Source organism: Brachionichthys hirsutus, chromosome 8 (genome assembly GCF_040956055.1).
Source record: "Brachionichthys hirsutus isolate HB-005 chromosome 8, CSIRO-AGI_Bhir_v1, whole genome shotgun sequence".
In the NCBI taxonomy this organism is placed as follows: Eukaryota; Metazoa; Chordata; class Actinopteri; order Lophiiformes; family Brachionichthyidae; genus Brachionichthys; species Brachionichthys hirsutus.
Window position 1 is genome coordinate 12802702 of NC_090904.1, and position 20870 is coordinate 12823571.

A 20870-nucleotide genomic window follows, 5' to 3' on the forward strand; every position below is an offset into this window, starting at 1 on the left:
GAATGTTTTTTGGTCGAAGATTCATATTATGAGGGTCAGACTACGAGAATATTGCCTTTAGGGTGTGATGACATGAGAAGGTTTGTGTCATTAAAAAATCTCTTCCAAATACACATCAACTCCGATTCACTTTTGATGGTTGGTGTATAAAGATACGGAGAACAATTTAGACCCTTTTGGTGATGATCCAGATCACCGTGTGGACGGTGTAAATCCAGTTCGGAGGGGAATGAGCTGCTTGGCGGAGGTCTGCGCTCTCTGAGTGTTTTTCTAGTTAAGATGTATATTCTAAGGTGACAGAAATGTGGTGGATAAAGCTTTTATTATTTTGGATCTATTTATTTACAAATATTCATAGCTCCCTATTCAGAATGATAATGGACACATTTTCAGTACAAATTTGACAAGATAAAAGAATGAAGCATCATCATCCATAGATTAACAAGAACCTAGATTTACGTACTCGATGTTACGTCTTCACTGGCGTGCAGAATTTACATTTGTTAAATCGATTGATTTGGGGTTGTATTCCTTGATTACCTTTCTGTCTCCAAGACCTGCTCGGAGTTTAATATATAAACTGCAAATTCAAAGTAGCATCACATTGTGTGTCATTGATGTATCTGCGATTCTTAAACCCCACGACAGTTTCACTGAACTGATGTGGTCATGTTTAAATCTTATTATTAGGCATCATAAGCTCATGCAACATTTCCTCTACAGTGTAGAATGAGTGTGAATTCAGCTTGTCTTGTCCTGTGAGCCCGGCTCCCTGTGATGATCTACGGTGGAGTCTTTGGAGGTCTTCCCTTTCTTATCAATGGCCAACAGCCGGTTAGCCGAAGGGCTTTATTAGCTGCTAAGCTGCTGGGCTCGTCATCCCACACCCATGTCCTGCTGGTAGGAGGAGGATTAACTGGAGGATTTCATTAGAGCAATCATGAGCAGGCACAGATGATGGCTAGGAAAGCATGAAATAGATGAACTTTTATTCATTCATGGATTCATGGACGTACTGAACGAGGATGCAGCAACGCTTGCTGCTGATGCGCGTCTAAATTCAGCGGTGGATTACGGCTGTAATGGACGAATTACGACAACAGATGGCGATCTTAATCTGAAATGTAAATGGTGGCTCGAGCTTTCCCAGCATCCCTATCAGCATTAAACAATAACTGTAGCCTATATAAATGGCAACATTGATTTCAGGCTGCTCTGCGTCAGGCATGTGAATATGATTATCAAATAAAACAATGTTATTTCCTGCACAAGATGCACAAGAATTTCTCCTGATTGGATTTCCCCATTGTGTCTGAAGATGATTCACTTCGTCTAAGTGGGAAAGGATGAGCAGCAGATGTCAGGGGGATTAGAAGGTCGCTCCGACACCGGCAGTGACCTCAGTGAAGGACGATCTCAATGCGTCTGTGCTGATGAAAACTTTTTCTTGGCATCCCTCATGAACCGTATTTCTTAGAGCTGTCAATAATCTAAGGGCATGACTAGTAGAACTGTTAAAATATCAAAGTTCTATTGCTGCAGCGACAAAATGCATATCAATTGGGCTCAAGATTTTGCAAGATAGAGGATATGATATAAAATATGAGCAGTCGAAAAATAATTATTAAACCTCGTCATGCTTACGAAATGTTTAAAGACGTCAAACCTAGTTTCCTTTTTAAGATAATATGTGGGCCTTGCAAGTATTGGAAACATCAGCATCACGAGCCGTCGTTTACAGATGGAGGCGGTGACCGGTCGATCAGATGAACAGATTAAAGATTAAATAAACAAAGAGGAAATGCATGAAGTAAACTCTAAAGTGAAAGGTGTCCTGCGTTACGTGAGGCGAGGCGATCCCATACAGGTGGCACACAGATGGGACCCCTCCTGGGATGTAAGCTTGTTAATGAGTCCCAGCGGGGGGGGACGGGGGGACGACGACGACATCATGAACCAGAGAGAGCCCTCCGGCAGCGCAGCATGAAGGTACTGGACAAGGTGGCCATGAAAACACGCACTGGGAAAACACTGGAAAGGAATGATTTCCTTACCAAGGCTGAAAGATAACAATCAGGCCTTAGGAGCCCCCCCCCTCGCAGAGACCAGCGATTTATAGCATTTAATTGCACCAAAACCTGAAGTCTATAAAAAAAAAAGTGATTTGTGTAGAGTTTGCAGTCGGACACAAAGTGTTGACCTTTTGTTGTAGAAGTCAGTGGAAGGGCAAAGGTCAAGGAGTGAGAGTTCATTTTGGTCTAATGCTGTCTGCCTGCTCACGCATCACTCACAAGCCTTTGCTGCAAAACACATATCACTATATAAAATAAAGAAACTTTAGGAAGGGAAATAATGAATGGAACGAAGACGCTGTGCTGATGCGTCGTTTCCCTCCCTGGAGTTTTATCTTCTTTTAGAAGATTATTATTATTAAAATCAAAAATTATCCCAAAGTTGTTTGATCTCGTGTTATTTTTTATATCAGTATTTAACAGTGTATTTAACCAATTACGTCCTACCTCTGCCCCATCCTCTTTCTCATCCTTACCCTTACTGCTTTTTTTTTTTTATGGGCCATTGCTTTAAAATAATAATTATATGCCTTAGGTTAATTTCCACGGGTACGCAAACAACCTGAATGTGCATATCATTATTATCACCTGAAACAAACACACTTTAATCTGCAGTGTTTGCAACACGCCATGCAGGCTGTGCAGTGGCTGACAGTCCGCCGCCGCCTCGTCACGGGGATCATGCCTTTCCAGCGCAGCGCTTATAAAGGCCGGTTGAGCGTGAGCGTGAGCGTGATAACACACCGTGGCGTTCTTCATTTGTAAATAATTGAATCACGTCTATTTTAGTTTGCTCAGGGCGCAGCTGTAATTTGCAGCCGATCTGCTCATAAGAACTGGTAATTAAGGCTTTTAGTCTCCCAAAACTATTCAAACAGCCCAAATTCATGACAGCTGTGCATTTGGTTCCTGAACACATGTGGGGCTGTTCGTTAAGATGGTAGATTTTCCAACTGCAGTGGACTTGGAAAAGTACGAGACACACTTTTGTGCCTCGTACTTTTTTATTTTTATGACGTGTAAGTAATATGATGTACCATAAATATTCTATGGGTATTCTACTACTGTACTTTCGGCTTGTCGGCAAACCAACCTTCTCCACTTCACCCTGTCCTTTGCATCGTCCTCCCTCACTACGTCCATGTCTCTTCTCCTGGGTCGACCTCTAGCCCTGTTCCCTGGCAGTTCCATCCTCAGCATCCTTCTACTGATATAGTCCCTCTTTCTCCTCTGGACATGTCCAAACCATCGAAGTATGTCCTCTCTGACCTTGTCTCCAAAACGTCTAACCTTCACTGTCCCTCTTATTGTCTCATTTCTAATCCTACCCAACCTGATCACTCCCACGGGGAACCTCAGCATCCTCATCTTCACCTTCTGGATGAAGATTCTCTGCTCCAATGTTAAGGTTATAAAAAGATACTTTGTCCTTCGTCTATAGCTTTAAATAGGAGGATGCAGTGAGGTTTGTTCTGGTTTTCTTAATGCCGTGAAGGACTGGATTCAGAATGTTACAATGACTGAGCAGCAAATCCTTCTCAGGAATCAGAATAAAACCCGGAGAAGCTCCTTTTCATGATTGGGTGACTGAAGTGGGGAAAGTAGCTTCAGATAAGCAGGTCGTGCCTTTCAGACCACCGTCACGCCGCTAACAGGGCTCGTCTCTTGTCTATTTTCACTTTGTCTCCAGTGCAGACACAGAGTTCAGTGCTAATGAAAGGCCGGATGTCAGTTCTCCAGACACCAGCACAGTCACATGCAAACACTTTCACGACGGTAAATACGTGACTCGACTTCCTCTCACCAATTTGTATGTTGAACTAATACAAACTGGTTGGTTTGTTCAGTCTCAACAAGAAGCCGAGAATAAAAAAATAAAAAAATCACGATCTCAACGTTAACCTCCAACACGCCTTCGCATGCTGCACCTCATCCACTCAGTATGACGGGTTGGGCAGAACTCCTGCAGTACAGATCCATTAGAAATAACAGCTATAATTTCAAATGTAATAAACAGTGCATACTTTTAGCTTATTTGCTCAGAACCCCTCAAGTTTTATAAATATACGCAATTCATTTTACTGCAAATGAGAACTGTAATCCAACAACAGGAGGTGCACAGGTCAGAGTGCTCTTGGTACTGATCCCACATCTGGATAAATAATGGATGAATGGGAAGGGCTGTGTCAGGCATCTGGAGGAGGCGTTTCACAAATGTCAGTATGTGAAACACGCTGCAGACAAACGCCGTCGGTGGAGTCGTAAATCCTGAGATCTGAAGTCATTCCAAAACATGTACTGCAGTTCCAGATATCAAGATGTCATCCATGTTACGATACGAGCTCCGTTATTATCCCAAAAAAAGATGCACAGGTAAATATGAAAGGCGTCCTCCTTCTGGAAATACTGTACAAATAATAGATTCCAATCAGAACGATCAAATGATGGATTAATTTATGGAGGAGGAGGAGACATCAACCACTTATGGATGTAATACTTAAGCAGCATCCATATAATTTGGGCATACAGTATCTGACCACCCCACCGTCCGCGACCTTAAATCTGGCCGAGCCTGGGAAGCATATGGCTTCAATCTGTGGCATCTTTCACTTTGCTGCCATTGGATGTTAATTAGGGGATTAAAAAGCAAACAGACACCCAGCTGAGCGCATGCAACCACCGAGGGTTCCATCTGATCCAATCTCGCCCTATTCAGAATCAAACTATGACCCCGTAACCATAATTTATAACTTGAACCGTGCCTCCCGGCAGGACACGCCCGGAACACCGTCCAAAGGAGGCGTCCGGGGGGCATCCGAAACCGATGCCCCAACATATTTACCTAACAAAAGGAAAAGTATGACCTTCCTAATATGGACTATAAGTTAATGACGTCAGAGAGGAAACACATTTCACGAATCCACAGCCGCTCCATCAGTCATGTGACCGCTGAGCACACGTGGACGCCGTTCCTGATCCGTCTGGGAGCTCTCACAGAGTCCAAACTGTAAACATTAAAGCCGGAACACACGCCCTGGGCAGCTGAGAATAGATGAAGTAATTACACCGATGTGCCAATCATGTCAACAGCATTAATCAAGCGATAAACACACACGTGTGTGTGTGGATTACGGGGGCCTCCATGCGGCCCCCAGACCGCATGGAGGTCAGAGGCAATCCGATACAGTCCGACACTGATCATCATGCATCCTGTTATGCAGTCTGTGCATTATATTTAAATAACAGAAGTCAGCTTCTTCTTTTACAGTGTGTGTTATTGTTAGCGTAGCATAGCATCTGAATTATTTTTATTAGTGTGACAGCAAGTCATTGAATTTGCAGGAATTTAGTCTCAAACCAAAATAGTAGACAATTTATAACCAATTAAGTCAAATTATACGTAAGAAAATTAATGAGGGATAACTAAGGTTTTCATAATTTTCCCAGAGAGAACAATTGTGCTCTGAATTAAAGCGTGTACTAATGAATACTTGCAGAGAGCATCATGAGATTTAACTCGTGAAGCTGAACTTGATCTAACTGGAATCTACTTCTACGATAACGGACCGATAAGGATCCCTGCAGTCAGCACCTTAACATTAAGCAGATGGAGAATGTGACTCATTGGTAAATTGAAATGAACAAAACACAATGCTGGTTAAACATATGCCCCCCCCCCCCCCCAACAGCTGCCAATCAAAAATACTCACTGAAATACTCCTTTATTCCAAATGCAGGACCAGATCCGCCAGATAAAACATGCATATGTTGGTTTTGCCATTTTCTATCTCTACATTATAGACATTCAATACATAAATGAATCTATCCATACAAAATATAAAAATATGCCAGGCCTCATTTACAATTGTATTTACACAGAGCTCTTTAACTTAGGTGAAATCAGTAATTCATTCATCTATGTACACACTATGCACTGGATGTAATAGTAGAGTTAACTAAATTGTATTGCATGAAATCTGAAACTGCTCCACGCGGATGACCTTGCACGCTTTCTGCTGCACGGAAAAGAAGTTCCGTCTTTTGGGTTCTCGATAGAACCGGCATGTCGCCGTCGGCCTTAATTCTCCGGAGATCAACTGTAACACTAAAATGAACAAACATGCAAACACTTTTGCTTTTTCACTTTTTTCAACACTGACTTTCACTTACAGGATATTCAACAACTCACTTAGTGCACCGTGGGTTTTGTTTTTTGTTGCTCAGGACAGAGGATGTTCGTGAACACAAGCGGGACGACGAGTCGTTTTCGGTTCGAGCCGACAGGAATGTCAGGAGATGATGCAGTTCTTGCTTTTTCTGTTTTTGCGGGTGTGTAACTGCCCGCTGCGGCTGGGCCCTCCCATCCCGGTGTTGTTGTACTTATGAACAAGCTCCTGGCTGCTGAGATAGCGCAGCTGAACGGGTCTGGGGATCGGCTCGCCCAGGAAGTAACCTTCATCCTCCGATTCTGACGACGACGAGCAGGTAGAGCACCAGTCATCGTCGTAATCATCCCAGGAGTACTGATTTAAGCCGGTGCTTCGGCCCGCCCCGGGGTTCTGAAGACTGAGGTCTGAAGTGGTCCTGGGGCACGGCCTGAACGGTTGGGGCTGGTAGCTTCCTCTTCCTCCTCCTCCTCCTCCAAACTGGTCCCTGACGCTCCTCGGAGGGGGGAAGCGGTCATAATCCTCACAGACACGCCGTTGTGGTCTCGCTTGAGGTCTCTCCCGTCGCTCTGACACCAAATGGAGAGCGTTTTCTGAACGAGAATGCCGGGATCTCCTGGAACGGTGGTGATGGTGCCGACGCCTCTGGGGCGTCTCCTCTGGAAGGTCGACCCGGATATTTGCTCCTCTCCCTCCTCCGCTATTGAGGCCACCCACTCTGCACTCACTAATGGGCGGGAGGCGGGCGGCATTGGCGCTGCTCACCAAACTTATCCTATCCTCTTCCTGGAAGCTGAACCCAGGAGGTAAATGGGTCATGCCCACACCGACAGCCACCCCTGGGGGGCTGCAGTACTGCACGTGGTACTGGGAGGACCTGGGAGGATCCATCTCCATGTAGGGCTGACTGGCAGTAAAGCTGTGAATGGACTCCGAGCTACGAAACTGCACTGAAGAGTTGAGGGTGCCCATGTTGCTTTTCTCCGACACATTCATTCCAGAGTCTTTGCTCAGGTCCGGCATAGAGAAACGGGAAAGACGCTCCTGACGCTTTGCTCCTCCTCCTCCGTCTGCTGAGTTGCCTGTTGGGAAATGAGAACATTCAGTGTAACCTTGGCCTTTAATTCAATGTCGTGATGTTTATCATCAACAAGATGCAAATGTTGCAGTGAAAACACAAGACAGCGCCCTCTGGCCGTGCTAATATAGACACAACCCCCCACCTGTGGCATTGGACAGGGCCAGGGACTCCATGGATCCTCTTGGCGTTTGCTGGAGAGGGGTCAGCTGCTCTGTGAAGTTAAATGCATGGATGGGGTTTCTGCTTCTCGCCACCTGAGTTTCTGCCGGGGGACCAGACTCTCTCTGAAAGCCGTGCAAACTGATGGAGCGCTTGTCCGAGGAGAAACCGCCGTGGCGCTGAGGGCAACGAGACACCTCCGTGAAGCTCTTTTGTGGCTTCGGCTTGGCTGGATAGTATTGCCCCGGTGGCGGCTGTTGGAGCCATGCCTCATTGAGCGAGTGACCCTTCATTGCTGAGATCGGCGGTCTCTTCGTACCGCCGTTCTCCTTGATCCTGTGATCCTGTTGCTGGCCGTTCTGCCCAGAGCAGCTGGGGCTATAGGCAGTCCTGACATTGCACTGGCTGAGGAGCTGTAAAGGGGTGGGACGGCTGACCGTTGCGTCTGCTCGGGATTCGTAACTGTAGTCGTCCTCTGCCTGCTCTGGGCTCTGCCACGCCGGCGGTTCACGAGTCAAACTGGGCGTTTGGCTTGAGAGACTCAGGAGGTCCATTTGCAAAGACAACGGGTCCACCTCCCCGGAAAATCTCTCAGTCTGCAGTCCGACCCCTCCTCCTCCTCGACTCTTGTCTGTCCTGGAGCTGCGTCTGGACTCTCTGGTGGAGCGAGCGCTCTGAAAGGCCGAATCAGACGAGTCTGAGCCGTTGGGCTCCTCCCCCAAACTGCACGAGCGGGAACAGAAGATTTGGCCCTGTTTGGGCAGGAAAGGCCGACCCAGTAGCGAGCGTTTACAGCGTGCACAGCAAAAGCAGCCCTCTGCGGCGTGCCAGTGCTGCCCATCATATGTCATCTGTCCTTGGTCAATGCCTGCAGGACGAGACGCACAGTAATCCACAGGGTTTAGGCAAAATGACAACGGATGCGGCATCAGTGCAAATATAAAACTACAAGAAGAAAAGAATCACGTGTCTATCAAGGAGCTTGAAATTAAACGTTTATTAAAAATGCTGTTTTATATGCAAATAGGTGCATTTAACAGAAATGCCTACGGTTGCTTGGCAAAGGAAGCAGAGCGGGTTGGGGGGTAAACTCATTATTGAACCCATCCAACGTTGAGTAAACACATTACAATCTGCTAATGGCTACCATCTGGTTCTGGTTGTTTTCTGATGGTTTCAATTGTGTTCTGTGGCCAAATATTTTTCTGTATCCTGTTTAACAAATAATTACAGAGCAAATTTGCTGAGAAGAATGTGCCAAAATCACACCTGTGCTTTCTGCCTGCAGGGATGAGCACACAGGCAGACTTTTAACAGAGGTGGAAGACAGGCGAGTCAAAAATATGGAAGTTTCCTGCTGAAAAATATAAAAATCTTCGCCAATTTGTTCACACTACATTTTGTGGAAAGTTTAAATTAGTATTTAAGGGACACATCTGTGATAAAAGACAGACCCTGAGGTGGAAAACTTTATTAATACAGCCATGCCTTTGCCCCAGGCTTCACACTGTATAATATATACTCTACATATTTATGTGCTGTGTAAACTAAGGCCTCTCTGGCGCTCTGCTACGCGCCCTCGTCTCAGGCGTGTCACCGTGAATGACGTCACCCAGTGATTAAAAACCAACCAGAAACCAGGTCACTCGTTCACCATCCTTCTCAATGCATCCAAAATGACTCTGGCCATTCTGCGAGGGCGTCTTTGCGTGACCCGCCAGCGACTGATGCCGTTTGCATTGCAGCGATTTCGGGCGGTGCAGCGTACCGATGTGTTCCCCGCAGGAGTCGCAGTACTCGGCGTAGAGGGATTCGAAACAGGAGCAGCAGTAGGGCCGCCCCTCCTTCATGATGTACCGCTGGCCCCCCAGCACAGTCTCACACTCGAAGCAGCAGAAGTGCTTCATGTGCCAGTGCCGCCCCTCCGCCTCAGTGCACTCATCGGCGAGGATGATCTAAGAATGGACGGATAAGAGAGCATCGATCACCCCAATGTCCTCGGAGGTAAAACCTCCATTAGGTTATTACCTCCCCGCCTCCAGACAACAACGCTTTCTTCTCAGTAGCTCTAGAATCTAGTGCTAATGTTTAATGGATCGATGTTAAACTGTGACAGTGTGTGTGTGTTGGGAAGATCATGGTTTGGCGTGTGTATACAGGAATGGAAAATGTTAGCGTGCAAGCGCTTGCAGTCGTGCTCGCACGTTTCTACCTCATCACAGGCAGTGCAGCGAGGTTTCAGCCTCTCGGCGTGGTGGCGGCCGCAGTAGATCTTTCCGTCCTGGTGGAAGTAGATGAGATCTACCAGGAGCTCATTGCACATGCTGCACACGAAGCAGGCGGGATGCCAACACACACCGTGACCTGCACGTGATGCAAATACAGCAATGTCGCCGCCATTGATCTGGCCGCCGCACTAGGAAAAGGAAAAAGACGAGAGAAAACAGTCGGATGTTCCATCAGTATGCCGGCTGACACATTTCACCATTTCCTTTTTTCTTAAATTGAACTGAAGGTCTGCATCCAAGGGTACCCAGTAGATGCTGGGTGGACCTTTCATCCTTTCCATCCATGCTCCTTTCTCTCTCTCATCATTTCTTGTCTATCTCTTACAAGATCAATGTCAGTGAAAGGTGAAATGCTAAAAAAAAATGTTTTTATCATCACTCTGCAAAACGAATGAAATGAGTCATGGTCATCGGTCGGATCAAGAAGCACACAAAGAACAAATCAATTGAATGAAATTTCTGATTAAAACAAATGACACCGTATGACATCATTACCTCCTAATTTAATGGAAGTGACTCAGAATGTGAAATGAGACGATGAAGGATTACACAAATGAACTCCCAAACTATGAAATCATTAGAGCTGCGCGACTTCAAATCAATAACGTCATCAATGTTTCAGTGTTCACTGTGTCAACATCGCTGAATAATTTATTGGTTTAATCTCTAAAAAGCAGATCCAAGGTGAGGATTCCAGCATCAACGGTTTTCCGAGAGCCTATTTCATGGGATCTCGAACAAGGTCAGCGCCAGACGTGATGCTCATCCAGCATATCAGATTAATGCGCGTCCGCCTTTAACACAGTTTCACACTCAGACCGGACTGAACCGAGAATGTTTTCACACGCGTGACCTGGGAAGGAACGCACAGACGGCAAAGGGCGATGGTGGAAGAAATGAATGTTGAGCGACCGACGGAAGAATGCAGCAGAGAGCGAGATCAGCGTCGCGTTCAAATACATGGAGGGAGTGCGAAGGAGACGGGAGCGATAGGTCTGCCAGGTAAATTTAGAGGGGAGAGGAGATGGAGACAGAGCGGGAGATTCACTGAGGTTATCTTACTGCTGCGAGGAGGCGAAGTAATTCAATCAATACACACTTTCCCCAACGGGCTGCTCCTCAGAGGACACAGAGAAACCAGACGACATGCATGTCCCCCAAGATCTCCTTACGATCAATGCTTTGACATTGACGTTGTCTTTGACATTTGCAAACACCTGAAATGCCAGCAGCCTCTTCAGTATGTCCATCACATGATCCACTGCTTTCATTCCACGGCCCACACTCCGATCTCGTCTCGCGTAATTCAGCCTTGAGAGGCTGCAGGAAACAGCAGCCTGCTGCTTTCGGATCAGCTTTGATCACGTCATGAGGAAAGAATAGAAAGACTCGTAGCCGTTACCTGTTTGCAGATCGCCCCCGTCATCGTCACAGGAAACGGCCTGACATTTCCGCGGCCCAGGTTCTCCCGTTTGCGTTGGTTACTGAAGATCTTCAGTTCTCGCTTCTCTTCGTCATCCAAAGTGTTGCAGTAGCGGACCTACGGATGCAGATAAACACAAACCACAGACAGATGACGGCAGGCAATCATTATGTCTGTCGTTTTTCAATTCAATAAACTGTGGTATAATTCCTCCTGCACAGAAAAAGCAGAATTAAAAATGTAAATAATCCACCAGATTACCCTGAAAAACAAAAATCTACAAGTTTAACGGCACTACAGGATTTCCCACTTGACACAAATGTATTGAAACGGCAAACAAATGATCCAAATCATAGGCAAACCGAATAACGACACGAGACAACAGTCTGATCGTCACGGTGACGCAGATACAGAGGCGGCAAGGGGGTGCCAGATTTACTTTGTTTACAGCAATCAAACTTAAATTTCCAGATCAATCTGGAATAATGGATGTGGAAATAGAATATCAAACAGGCTGCTACAGGAATAAAGGCCTTCCCGGCTGGATCCGTCTCCTTCCTCCTCTCCTTTCATCTCTGTGTAGCCTTGACGCAGGGCAGGGAGGAGCAGCTGGATGGATTGAGGTGGGGGGGGGGGGGCAGTTGGGATTCTCACCTCGTTGTCGTGGGGCGGGAGCTGATGGAGCAACTGTTTGATGCGATATTTCTCTCCGGGGCTGTTCACGTAGGGCACCTTGTCCTCAGGCAGGGAGCTGTAGTACAGATGAACCTGAGAGACAGGACAGCGGTGAACACGACGACGCTGCAACCTTCACACGCCTTCGTTTCACCAGCACTTAAAAAGACCGAGCGATTCATTCTCTTATCGGGTACAGGCCACACAATTAAAGCTGGAGTGCTTTCAGACTTTTATACGCCTCTGAGCTGAGCACCTAAATGGAAACAGTCATTAATGACACGATAACCTGCAAATCCAAACCTGCTAATGTTTGATCAATTAAAACGATACTGAATTCTCATTCGCGTCAGCTCTAATAGGTACTACAGTCCAACTACAAACAGCTGACCTCACACACACACACACACACACACACAGCTCAAATGACTTTGCTTTATGGCCGACCAGCAGGGACTAAAGGAACCGCACCTCTCCATCATTGCACATTAACGGGAGAATATATTCCTGCCTTTTAACTGAAGATAAATTAATGCAATGACAGAATTATGAACGCGGACGACTATCACTAATTATTACAACATTCTTCACAGTACAGCAGCAGGCGACGGGTGTCATCTCCGAGATGACCGTAACAGGGGCCGGGGTGTAATAAAAGCCCGGCAGTCCTCTATGAATGTGGCCGGGTGGGGTGCTAACCATGAAAGCCAGAGGTTAGAGAAAGAACGAGGAGGAGGAGGAGGAGGAGGAGGAGGACAGGGTAGTAAAGGCAGAATGTACATGTTAGATGGATGAAGAAAGAAGAACAGAAACAAAGTGAACAAAGACTTGGATGGAAAGAGAGGCAGTGTGACGGATACCTGCTGACCAGGCCGTGTCAGCTTTAACAAACTACCTGTCTGCAAAATGGATCTACCGACTCCCGGCAATCCGTTGTGTCCGTAGCAACGACACAAAGAGCAAAATCATTACGGCGCTACTCTTAAAAATGTCCTAACGTTTATCTGCCATGAATCTGCAGTGTGACATTCTGCATCAGGAACATTCCCCACAGCCTTACAAGCATGGGATGAATTTAGCGCCTCTTTTTTGGAGGTGTAACCGAATCCCTTCGGCTTTTGAGGGGGGCTGAAGAGGGATATCGGATTGGTGTCCAGCGCCATGGCTCAGGATGTGTAGCGGGGTGGGGATATCTAGCACCGGCAAGGACCTCCAGCTTCCAGGTGCATGCGGGCACACACAGACACGCACGGCCCTAACGACGAATTACAAAGCATGCTCCAAACGATCAACAGGGTAGGAACCAAGAGGTGAAAGACACACTTCCGTCTGCAAAAGCAGACACGCACAGACACACACACATTTGCAGGGTGAGCCAGGAGGAGCGGCTTGTGATAATAACTGTAATCGAAAGCAGATGAAACTAAAGACAGGGCATAATTCTGAACTGTACCGAAAGGAGTATTTTTAAAAACCAAAGCATATGCTAGGACTTTGGAAGTGACTGACTGAGTGATCCCTTCACGCAGCTGGTTTCTATTGCCGTTAATGGACCAGGCAGCCAGAGGAAAAGACAGGCTCCACTCCCGACGGCCCGTCAACACGACACTGTGCAGCGGTGAGGCGTAAAGATGAGAAAACACTAGTAGTACCTGCAAAGCATGGTGAAAAAGAGGCTTTCACAACAATGATCCCATCCTTTAGCGATGTGCCAACATTAACGTTCTAACACGCTAATGAAATGGCTAGAACTCTGGCTAGAATGGATCAAATTGTCTTCTGGTCCATGTTGGAACAGGCCAAACAAGCCCGGGGTCCCACTCAGACTTCCTTTTTGTTTTGAAGTGACTTTCTGCACATCAGAGAGATGTGTTGCGTTCAAAACACCTGAAACACCTGAAACACCTTTGCCATTTGCATGCAAATGAAAACTAGATCCTGCAACATGCTGAGCAGACTTTGCACATTATACTGCAGAAATCAACAATTGGATGCACCTTCAGCACGAGTTTGCCCACCGGTAAGGACTTATGGAGGATGATGACACTTTATGTCCCCTCTGTTGGGGCATAAAAAAATTTAAATCACCAGCTCACACTATACTTGGCCTTAGCAAGATGCAACTCTTGGCAGAATCCAAGGATCTATTTGAAAAGGGTGGAGCAAAGAGAGAATAGGAGGCAGCGGGAGAGAGAATATTGGCAGGAGCTCCTTGGAACATCTCTGACACATTAACGGCAGGGATAAAGACTCACTATTATTAGGTCTGCAGACAGACACGCAAACACACACAGGACAGTATCGCTAGCAAACGAGAGCCGAGATGTCCTCCATGATATTCATATTTCCGGACTGTTCTTGAGGGTCATATCCCCACTGGACGAGAACCTCCTAGACTTCAGGGCGGGATGCGTGACCCTGGAGGGACATGAAATACGGCTGTACTCGCGGTGCTAGCATCGCATCAACCAGGTCACTCCTCCTCCATAAACCCACCACCCACCCTATAAAACCGGATGCCCTCCATCATTTCTACGCCCAACCTTATTATATCGTAAAAGGATTTTCTTCACTGAACATAAACCCGACATAAACCCATTATGTATTATTATCCTGCAGCATTAACAGTGCGACTCGTCAGCCCGAACAGACACAAACTGTAAACCGAGCCCGAGCCCAGAGCTCTCTTCCTCATTTGAGCTCTTCTTAGAAGTCCGGCACTCTGTTCTAAATATCGGCTTTTGGATAACAAACAAGACTAACATGACATAAATAGAGGAAAGGCAAGAATCAGACCACGCTGTGGGTACAAATGATTGAACCATGTTTTTTTTTTTAACTGCTGAGGCATTTTAATCAATGCCTCCATGGATTCCATCTCCACATTCAGACGCATTCACGGCATGGAGAATGAAGAAGCTGCCGTTTATAGATTTTTCTCGTAATACGCCAATACCTGTTCTGGTTTAAGTCCCGGTGGAACCCAGGCATATTCCTCCAGGGCACAGCCGGAGTCGTCATCTGAGGTGGAGTTCCTCTGGAAGTCATACATCAGCTTGGTGACCGTCTTCTCCATCTCCACAGGCATGGCTGTCAGTGCATGCTCCTCGCGACGACACTTACAGTGCACGCAGATCTTCCTACCGTGGACAAACATCGGAAAAAGAACGTAAATCCATGGTCGATCGCAGACGGCACGCGTTGAAGTATTTATTGGAAAACGAGTTTCGGATTAGAAATGAAAGCAGCAGTTACTCAAACCTCTTTAGTTTCGGATTAGAAATGAAAGCAGCAGTTACTCAAACCTCTTTATTATGTTGCTGAAAAGTGTGATTTGTAGTCTGAAAATAAATGCTGTAGTTTTTGATTAGGGTGAAAACAGCCACTCAGCGGCGAGTAAATCAACATGGAAATGGAGCTGCATTTGGGACTGTAGGGTTTCAGCAGAGACACGTCGTCACACTGTGGTTGCTGTTTTGGAGTCTGAAGCCTGCCATTAATCACAGAAAATAAAGATAATACTTTCTTCCCCAAAGGTACCATCAAAAAACCTGTAAAGTACAACCCTCCATGCAATCTACTCGTCTGTGGGGATACCCGAGGCCCCCCTGAGCGTTCTGCTCAAACCCACATGGAGCCTTTCAAGAGAATATGGAGATGAGCTCAAATACAACAATGACGGTGATGGAACGCCGAGAAAGCCCCGACACGCACAAATGTGTGTTCCTCATGTACAAGATTAGTTACAAACAATGGAATATGCTTTGGCCACAGACCCGCTAAGCTACAAAATGTGTTTCCACAGAAAAGACGCTTGGGAGTGTTCAAAGCAGACGCTCCTCTTGCTCGCTGCTCTTCATCTCCCGTAGTCTCCAGAGAGTACCGAAGTGACTTGTTGCGTTTCATAGACTCATAGAACTGTGTGTGTTGTTTTACGAAACATTGGGATTAACATGCATGAACTGCTCCTAAGATTGACACAGGACTTGTGCGATGTCACACAAACAGTGGAACGAGAAGCAAATGGCATTCCCGAAAAGATGTAAAAAAATAAACAGGGGTCATGTTCGGCATCTGGTCCTGGATCCAGGTTCCTGCGTGAGGAGAGGACCTAGTGTTTCCTCCATGCATATAGAGAAGGAACTTCATTGTGGCGCTGCTGTGCGAGCTCAGTGTGAGAAAGAGGACTGTAGTAAATTAAAGCAGCTTCCATTTATCTGGCTAAGCAATGATGGATTCAGACGATCGGACTGACACTGGAAATGCTTTGAAGCCGCAACATCCCACTGACTTGCACGACTGGTCATATTTTAGCAACCATTAAAAGAAAACATCCAAACACAACTTGGACAAATTCTCCATCATCACTTGGGAACGCTTGCGATCCAGCAGGATCCCATTACAGTGTTACCAACTAAATCCATAAATATTAAACCACATGAAGTGGCAAGACATCACCAATGAATATTGATGGGTATGCTAAACACAGCGCTGATGCAGCTCAAGGAAACAGTCAGAAAGTTGCTGTCAGGCTGGCACACCGGCAGAGATCTGTTTTGCAAATCTCTGTCCCAGAGGTATGATGCTGGAGCCAGGGGCAGTGCTGCTAGCCTCAATGCAGCCTCGGCATCTTCATCTTTATTAATGTAAGACTGATTAACTGGTTGACATGCACCACAGGAACACAACCTCACAGCAAGGATGGCCATTTTAAGTAAAAAGCAAATGCACCACAGATGGAAGGCCAAAAGGCTTTACATGTCCTAAACTCTTAAATCCAGATGTGCAGGAATGACAACCTTCCTCCAGTGACTCACCTTGTAAACATTTTGTTCCCGGCTGGCAGAGATACCGGAGGCCGATAGAGGCCTGTTGTTCCTCACCCCCCCATTCTATTCCCATGATTTACAACAGACTTCATGCACATGCGTGGGATTTCCTCTCCGCTGAAATGCAATCCCTGAAGCTCCCCCCTTTTGTAATCGACATGATTTCAATGAGTAACGATCTGGCCACTTTGGTAATACAAGTCAAGTGCATCACTAACGCTTCAGAAATGGCCCCGAGTCAGAGGAAGGAAAGTTAGAAAGCACGTCCTTGATTCATTCAGGACTGACCTTTGCTCTCCTGGAAGATGGGAACGCTGCCGTAACGTCGGCCAAAGGAGAATTGGGTTCGCTCACGCGCTACAGGGTATCGTGTTCAACAGTAAATCCCTGTGACTGTGATGTCAGCGGGCAATGATTCACATCTCTGAGTTAATGATTATTGTCTTGCTCTTCCATATTTGACCTGTAACCTGGGTGATGAGTGGTTTGGATATATAACTAGGGTCAGACTGGTCTCAAGTGTGGACAAACAACTCTCTAATCAAATGTTCCATCTAACTTAATGTGCTTCAAAGCACATTAAGAAATGACCTTTACATCAGGCTGGGATCGCAGCACGGGTTTTATGTGGGGAAACAGTCGAGAGGCTGAATGCAACTCGAGCTTCAGAAAACCACCCGACTTGGTTGAGGAAATAACGTTTTCAAGAGCCTCGAGTTCTCATTCCACTCTCATTCTTGAGCCACCCCCCAAAACCACTCCGGCTTTTCCATGGCATCACTCTGGAGGGTGACATTAAAAACCCATCTTTAACTGGAAGATGCAGCGCAAGAGCAGAGGCTGGATGATAAGCGAGGAGCGCAAAGAGGAGAACAGCCGGATGCAGACTGCAGCCAAGTCTTGTCTTCTTTCCTCCAGCCTGTGCTTTTGTTTTATCTGGGGGGGGGGGGGGGGGGGGGGGGATTCCATTCGCTGTTACGACCCTTTGTTTTTTTGTTTTGGGACCGCAACACTTGCATGCAGTGTTTTGAATCCGTTGCTACAATAGTCAAGCATTTGGATCAATAGTCTGACTTTTGTAAATGACCAATATACAAGCAAACAAAGTTTCTGTGGCGGAGCATGTTGACTTCATCGCTATTAGGATTTAAACATGGCTGGAGGTGTTCCTGACAAGAATCAGCCTCAACAAAGATGTTTTCCATTAGTGACCAATTAGTGAGAACCAGATGCTGCATGTTCCTGAGGACAGAGATTAGGCCGGCACACACCTGTCATAACAGATTACAGCAAGGCAAAGGCCGGCCCTATTTTCCACGAACCTCAACTTGATGAAGACCTCCTTCTTCTGGATTGAGCCGGAACACGCGTCCTTTAATTTTTAGTTAAATACAACTATTCCATTCCCGCTCACACAAAGCTCAAATTCAACAAGTAGTCTGTGGAAAAACTCGGCTTTTAAGGAATTGCCTTGATATTCATGCTTTTTTTTTTTTTAATCATCTTATGACATTCCTCAATTTGTAAACTATGTTCACAGTGGTTTATTTCCCTCAGAAATACTCATGGTGGGGGTGGGGGGGTGCAAATGCTGGGAATATTTTTTAATAGATGAATGTATTGGAAGTATATTCCAAACACTTAATTCATGTCTTTGCTCTGAAAGCCCATAATGCTAATGTTATAAAGGAAGTGGGTGAATGTTAATGCCAGCTATGGTAACTACTGTTTCTTAAACCTTGAAATATGGCCAAATGTCCTTTTGATTGTTCCTATCCAGTTGCTGATCAATCAGAAAGCGGTGAAATCATTATAAATTACAAGGCACCAGCACGGTGGTGCAGTGGGTAGCGATGTTGCCTCACAGCAAGGTGGTCACAGGTTCAAATCCAATTTGGGGCCTTTCTGTGTGGAATTAGCATGTTCTCCTCGTGTCTGCGCCAGTTCTCTCCACCAAAAACATGCAATTTAGATCAATTGGTTAATATCCTCGTATATTCGTTATCTAAAAGACACAATCATCCCTACTAAACGGGTGAAGGTGTTTGCTAATAACAAACCTTGGTTAAATAAAGCAGTGAAGGATGCACTGCACAAGAAACATGATGCCTTTTTACATGGTCATGATGGAGATAAGGCAGAAGCTAAAAAAGAGGTTAGATACGAAATTAAGAGGGCTAAGCTACAATATAAAAATAGAATAGAGGAGAAATTTCACAGCAATGAACTAAAAGCAGTGTGGGATGGTATGAAAGCCATGACAAGCCAGGCCAAAAAAAGTAATAAATCAATCACCATTGATGGTTTTAATTCAAATTCAGAGCTCGCAAATGCACTGAATGATTTTTATTTACGTTTTAATGATGAACATGATTTTACAGATGTACATGGTGACTTGTTTTTAGAGCTGAGTGAGTGTCTTACCTCCTCCCAGCCTGTAATCAGTGCCCATGCTGTCAGGTCCATGTTCCATAAATGTAAGATCAGGAAGAGCTGTGGGCCTGACATGATTTCAGGTAAATTTCTCAAAGTTTGTGCAGATCAGTTATGTTTTATTTTTACCGATCTTTTTAACTCATCACTGATCCAGCACAAGGTACCGAGACTGTGGAAGGAGTCTATTGTTGTGCCCGTGGCCAAGATCAAACACCCTAAAGAGCTCAATGACCTTAGGCCGGTAGCGCTCACCTCAATAGTGATGAAAAGCCTAGAGCGATTGGTCAAAGACATTTTGACCAACCAGGTTCAGGGCCTGCTCGACCCAATGCAATTTGCATATCGGGCTAATAGAGGGGTGGATGATGCTACTGCCTCCTTGCTTAATTACCTGTACAAGCATCTTGAGGGCACTAAAACTCATGCAAGGCTTTTATTTGTAGATTTCTCGTCAGCTTTTAACACAATTCAACCACACATTTTAGCTCGTAAACTACTGTCCACTTTTAATCTAGATGCAGGTTTAGTAAAATGGGTACTTGACTTTTTAACATGTAGACCCCAGTCAGTTAGGGCTAATGGTGCTCTATCCCAGAAGCGGCTGTCGTCCACAGGCTCGCCCCAGGGGTGTGTCCTGTCCCCATTATTATTTATTTTATACACAAATGACTGCCGGAGCAACCATAAAGATAGGCATCTTTTAAAATTTGCAGACGACACTGTTTTAATCAGTCTGCTCCAGGATGGTGAAGTCGAGCATGGGCCAGTCGTGGACGACTTTGTGGAGTGGTGCGACAACCACTTCCTTAAGTTGAACATTAACAAAACTAAAGACATGGCTATCGACTTCAGGAAAATATCAAACTCAACTGTACCAACTGCAATCAAGGGCTCTCTGGTCGAGTCAGTTGAGTCATACAAGTACCTGGGAACTGTGATCGATTATAAGCTGAAGCATGACCAAAACTCTTCTGCAATCTGCAAAAAGGGTCTGCAGAGACTCCACTTTCTGCGCAGACTGAACACTTTTAATGTGGACAAAACTTTGATGGTCTTATTTTATAAATCTTTTATCGAGTCCATTTTAACCTTCTGTATAATTTCCTGGTGTGGAAATCTCACAGTGCAAAACAAAAACAGTTTGTCCAGCATTGTGAAGGTAGCGAGTAAAATCATTGGCTCACAGCAGCTTTCCTTGGCTGAAATCTTTGACCGGCAGGTGTTGCGGAAGGCACGGTCGATTCTGTCCACCTCGGATCACCCTCTCTTGGAGGAGTTTGCTCTCCTACGCTCTGGGCGGAGATACAAGCTCCCCAGGATAAAGAGCAATAGATTTAAATTTTCGTTTGTCCCAAGTGCAATAAATGTTCTTAACCTGCACTAACCTTCACTTGTCTGCACTGCTCAGCAGCACTTTATTCATTAGGGCCTCCATCCCAGAGATAGGACAGATTTATTTATCTTTTTTTTAAGGTTGTTTTTATTGTTGTTTTACTTTACATGTTCCATGTCGTCCTGTGGCATTGTTGTTGTTGTTGTGACCTCTGCTGCAAAGCAAATTTCCCCTTGTGGGACAATAAAGCTCTGAACTGAACTAGATTGTCCATGGGTGTGAGTGTGTGCATGAATGATTGTCAATAAACTGGCGGCTTGTCCAGGGTGTACCCCGCCTCTCGTCTGCAGGGACGTAGGCTCTCATAGAACCTGTGACCCAGATTTTGGATTAAGCGGATAAGCTTCA

The 20870-nt window shown here is 45.7% G+C and overlaps 1 protein-coding gene across 1 annotated transcript in view; it reads right to left on the reverse strand.

The window, feature by feature from the left end:
* Positions 1–6361: 6361 nt before the first annotated feature.
* The window catches only part of prickle2b (prickle homolog 2b), a 62214-nt gene continuing 47705 nt past the window's right edge, over positions 6362–20870 (reverse strand). Inside the window, exons 3-9 of the mRNA XM_068742365.1 lie at positions 14821–15004; positions 11844–11957; positions 11169–11306; positions 9691–9894; positions 9247–9433; positions 7462–8346; positions 6362–7320 (exon numbers count right to left, since the gene is read on the reverse strand). Of these exons, the coding sequence (XP_068598466.1) occupies positions 6362–7320; positions 7462–8346; positions 9247–9433; positions 9691–9894; positions 11169–11306; positions 11844–11957; positions 14821–15004 (2671 nt within the window). The remainder of the gene's footprint in view (positions 7321–7461; positions 8347–9246; positions 9434–9690; positions 9895–11168; positions 11307–11843; positions 11958–14820; positions 15005–20870) is intronic.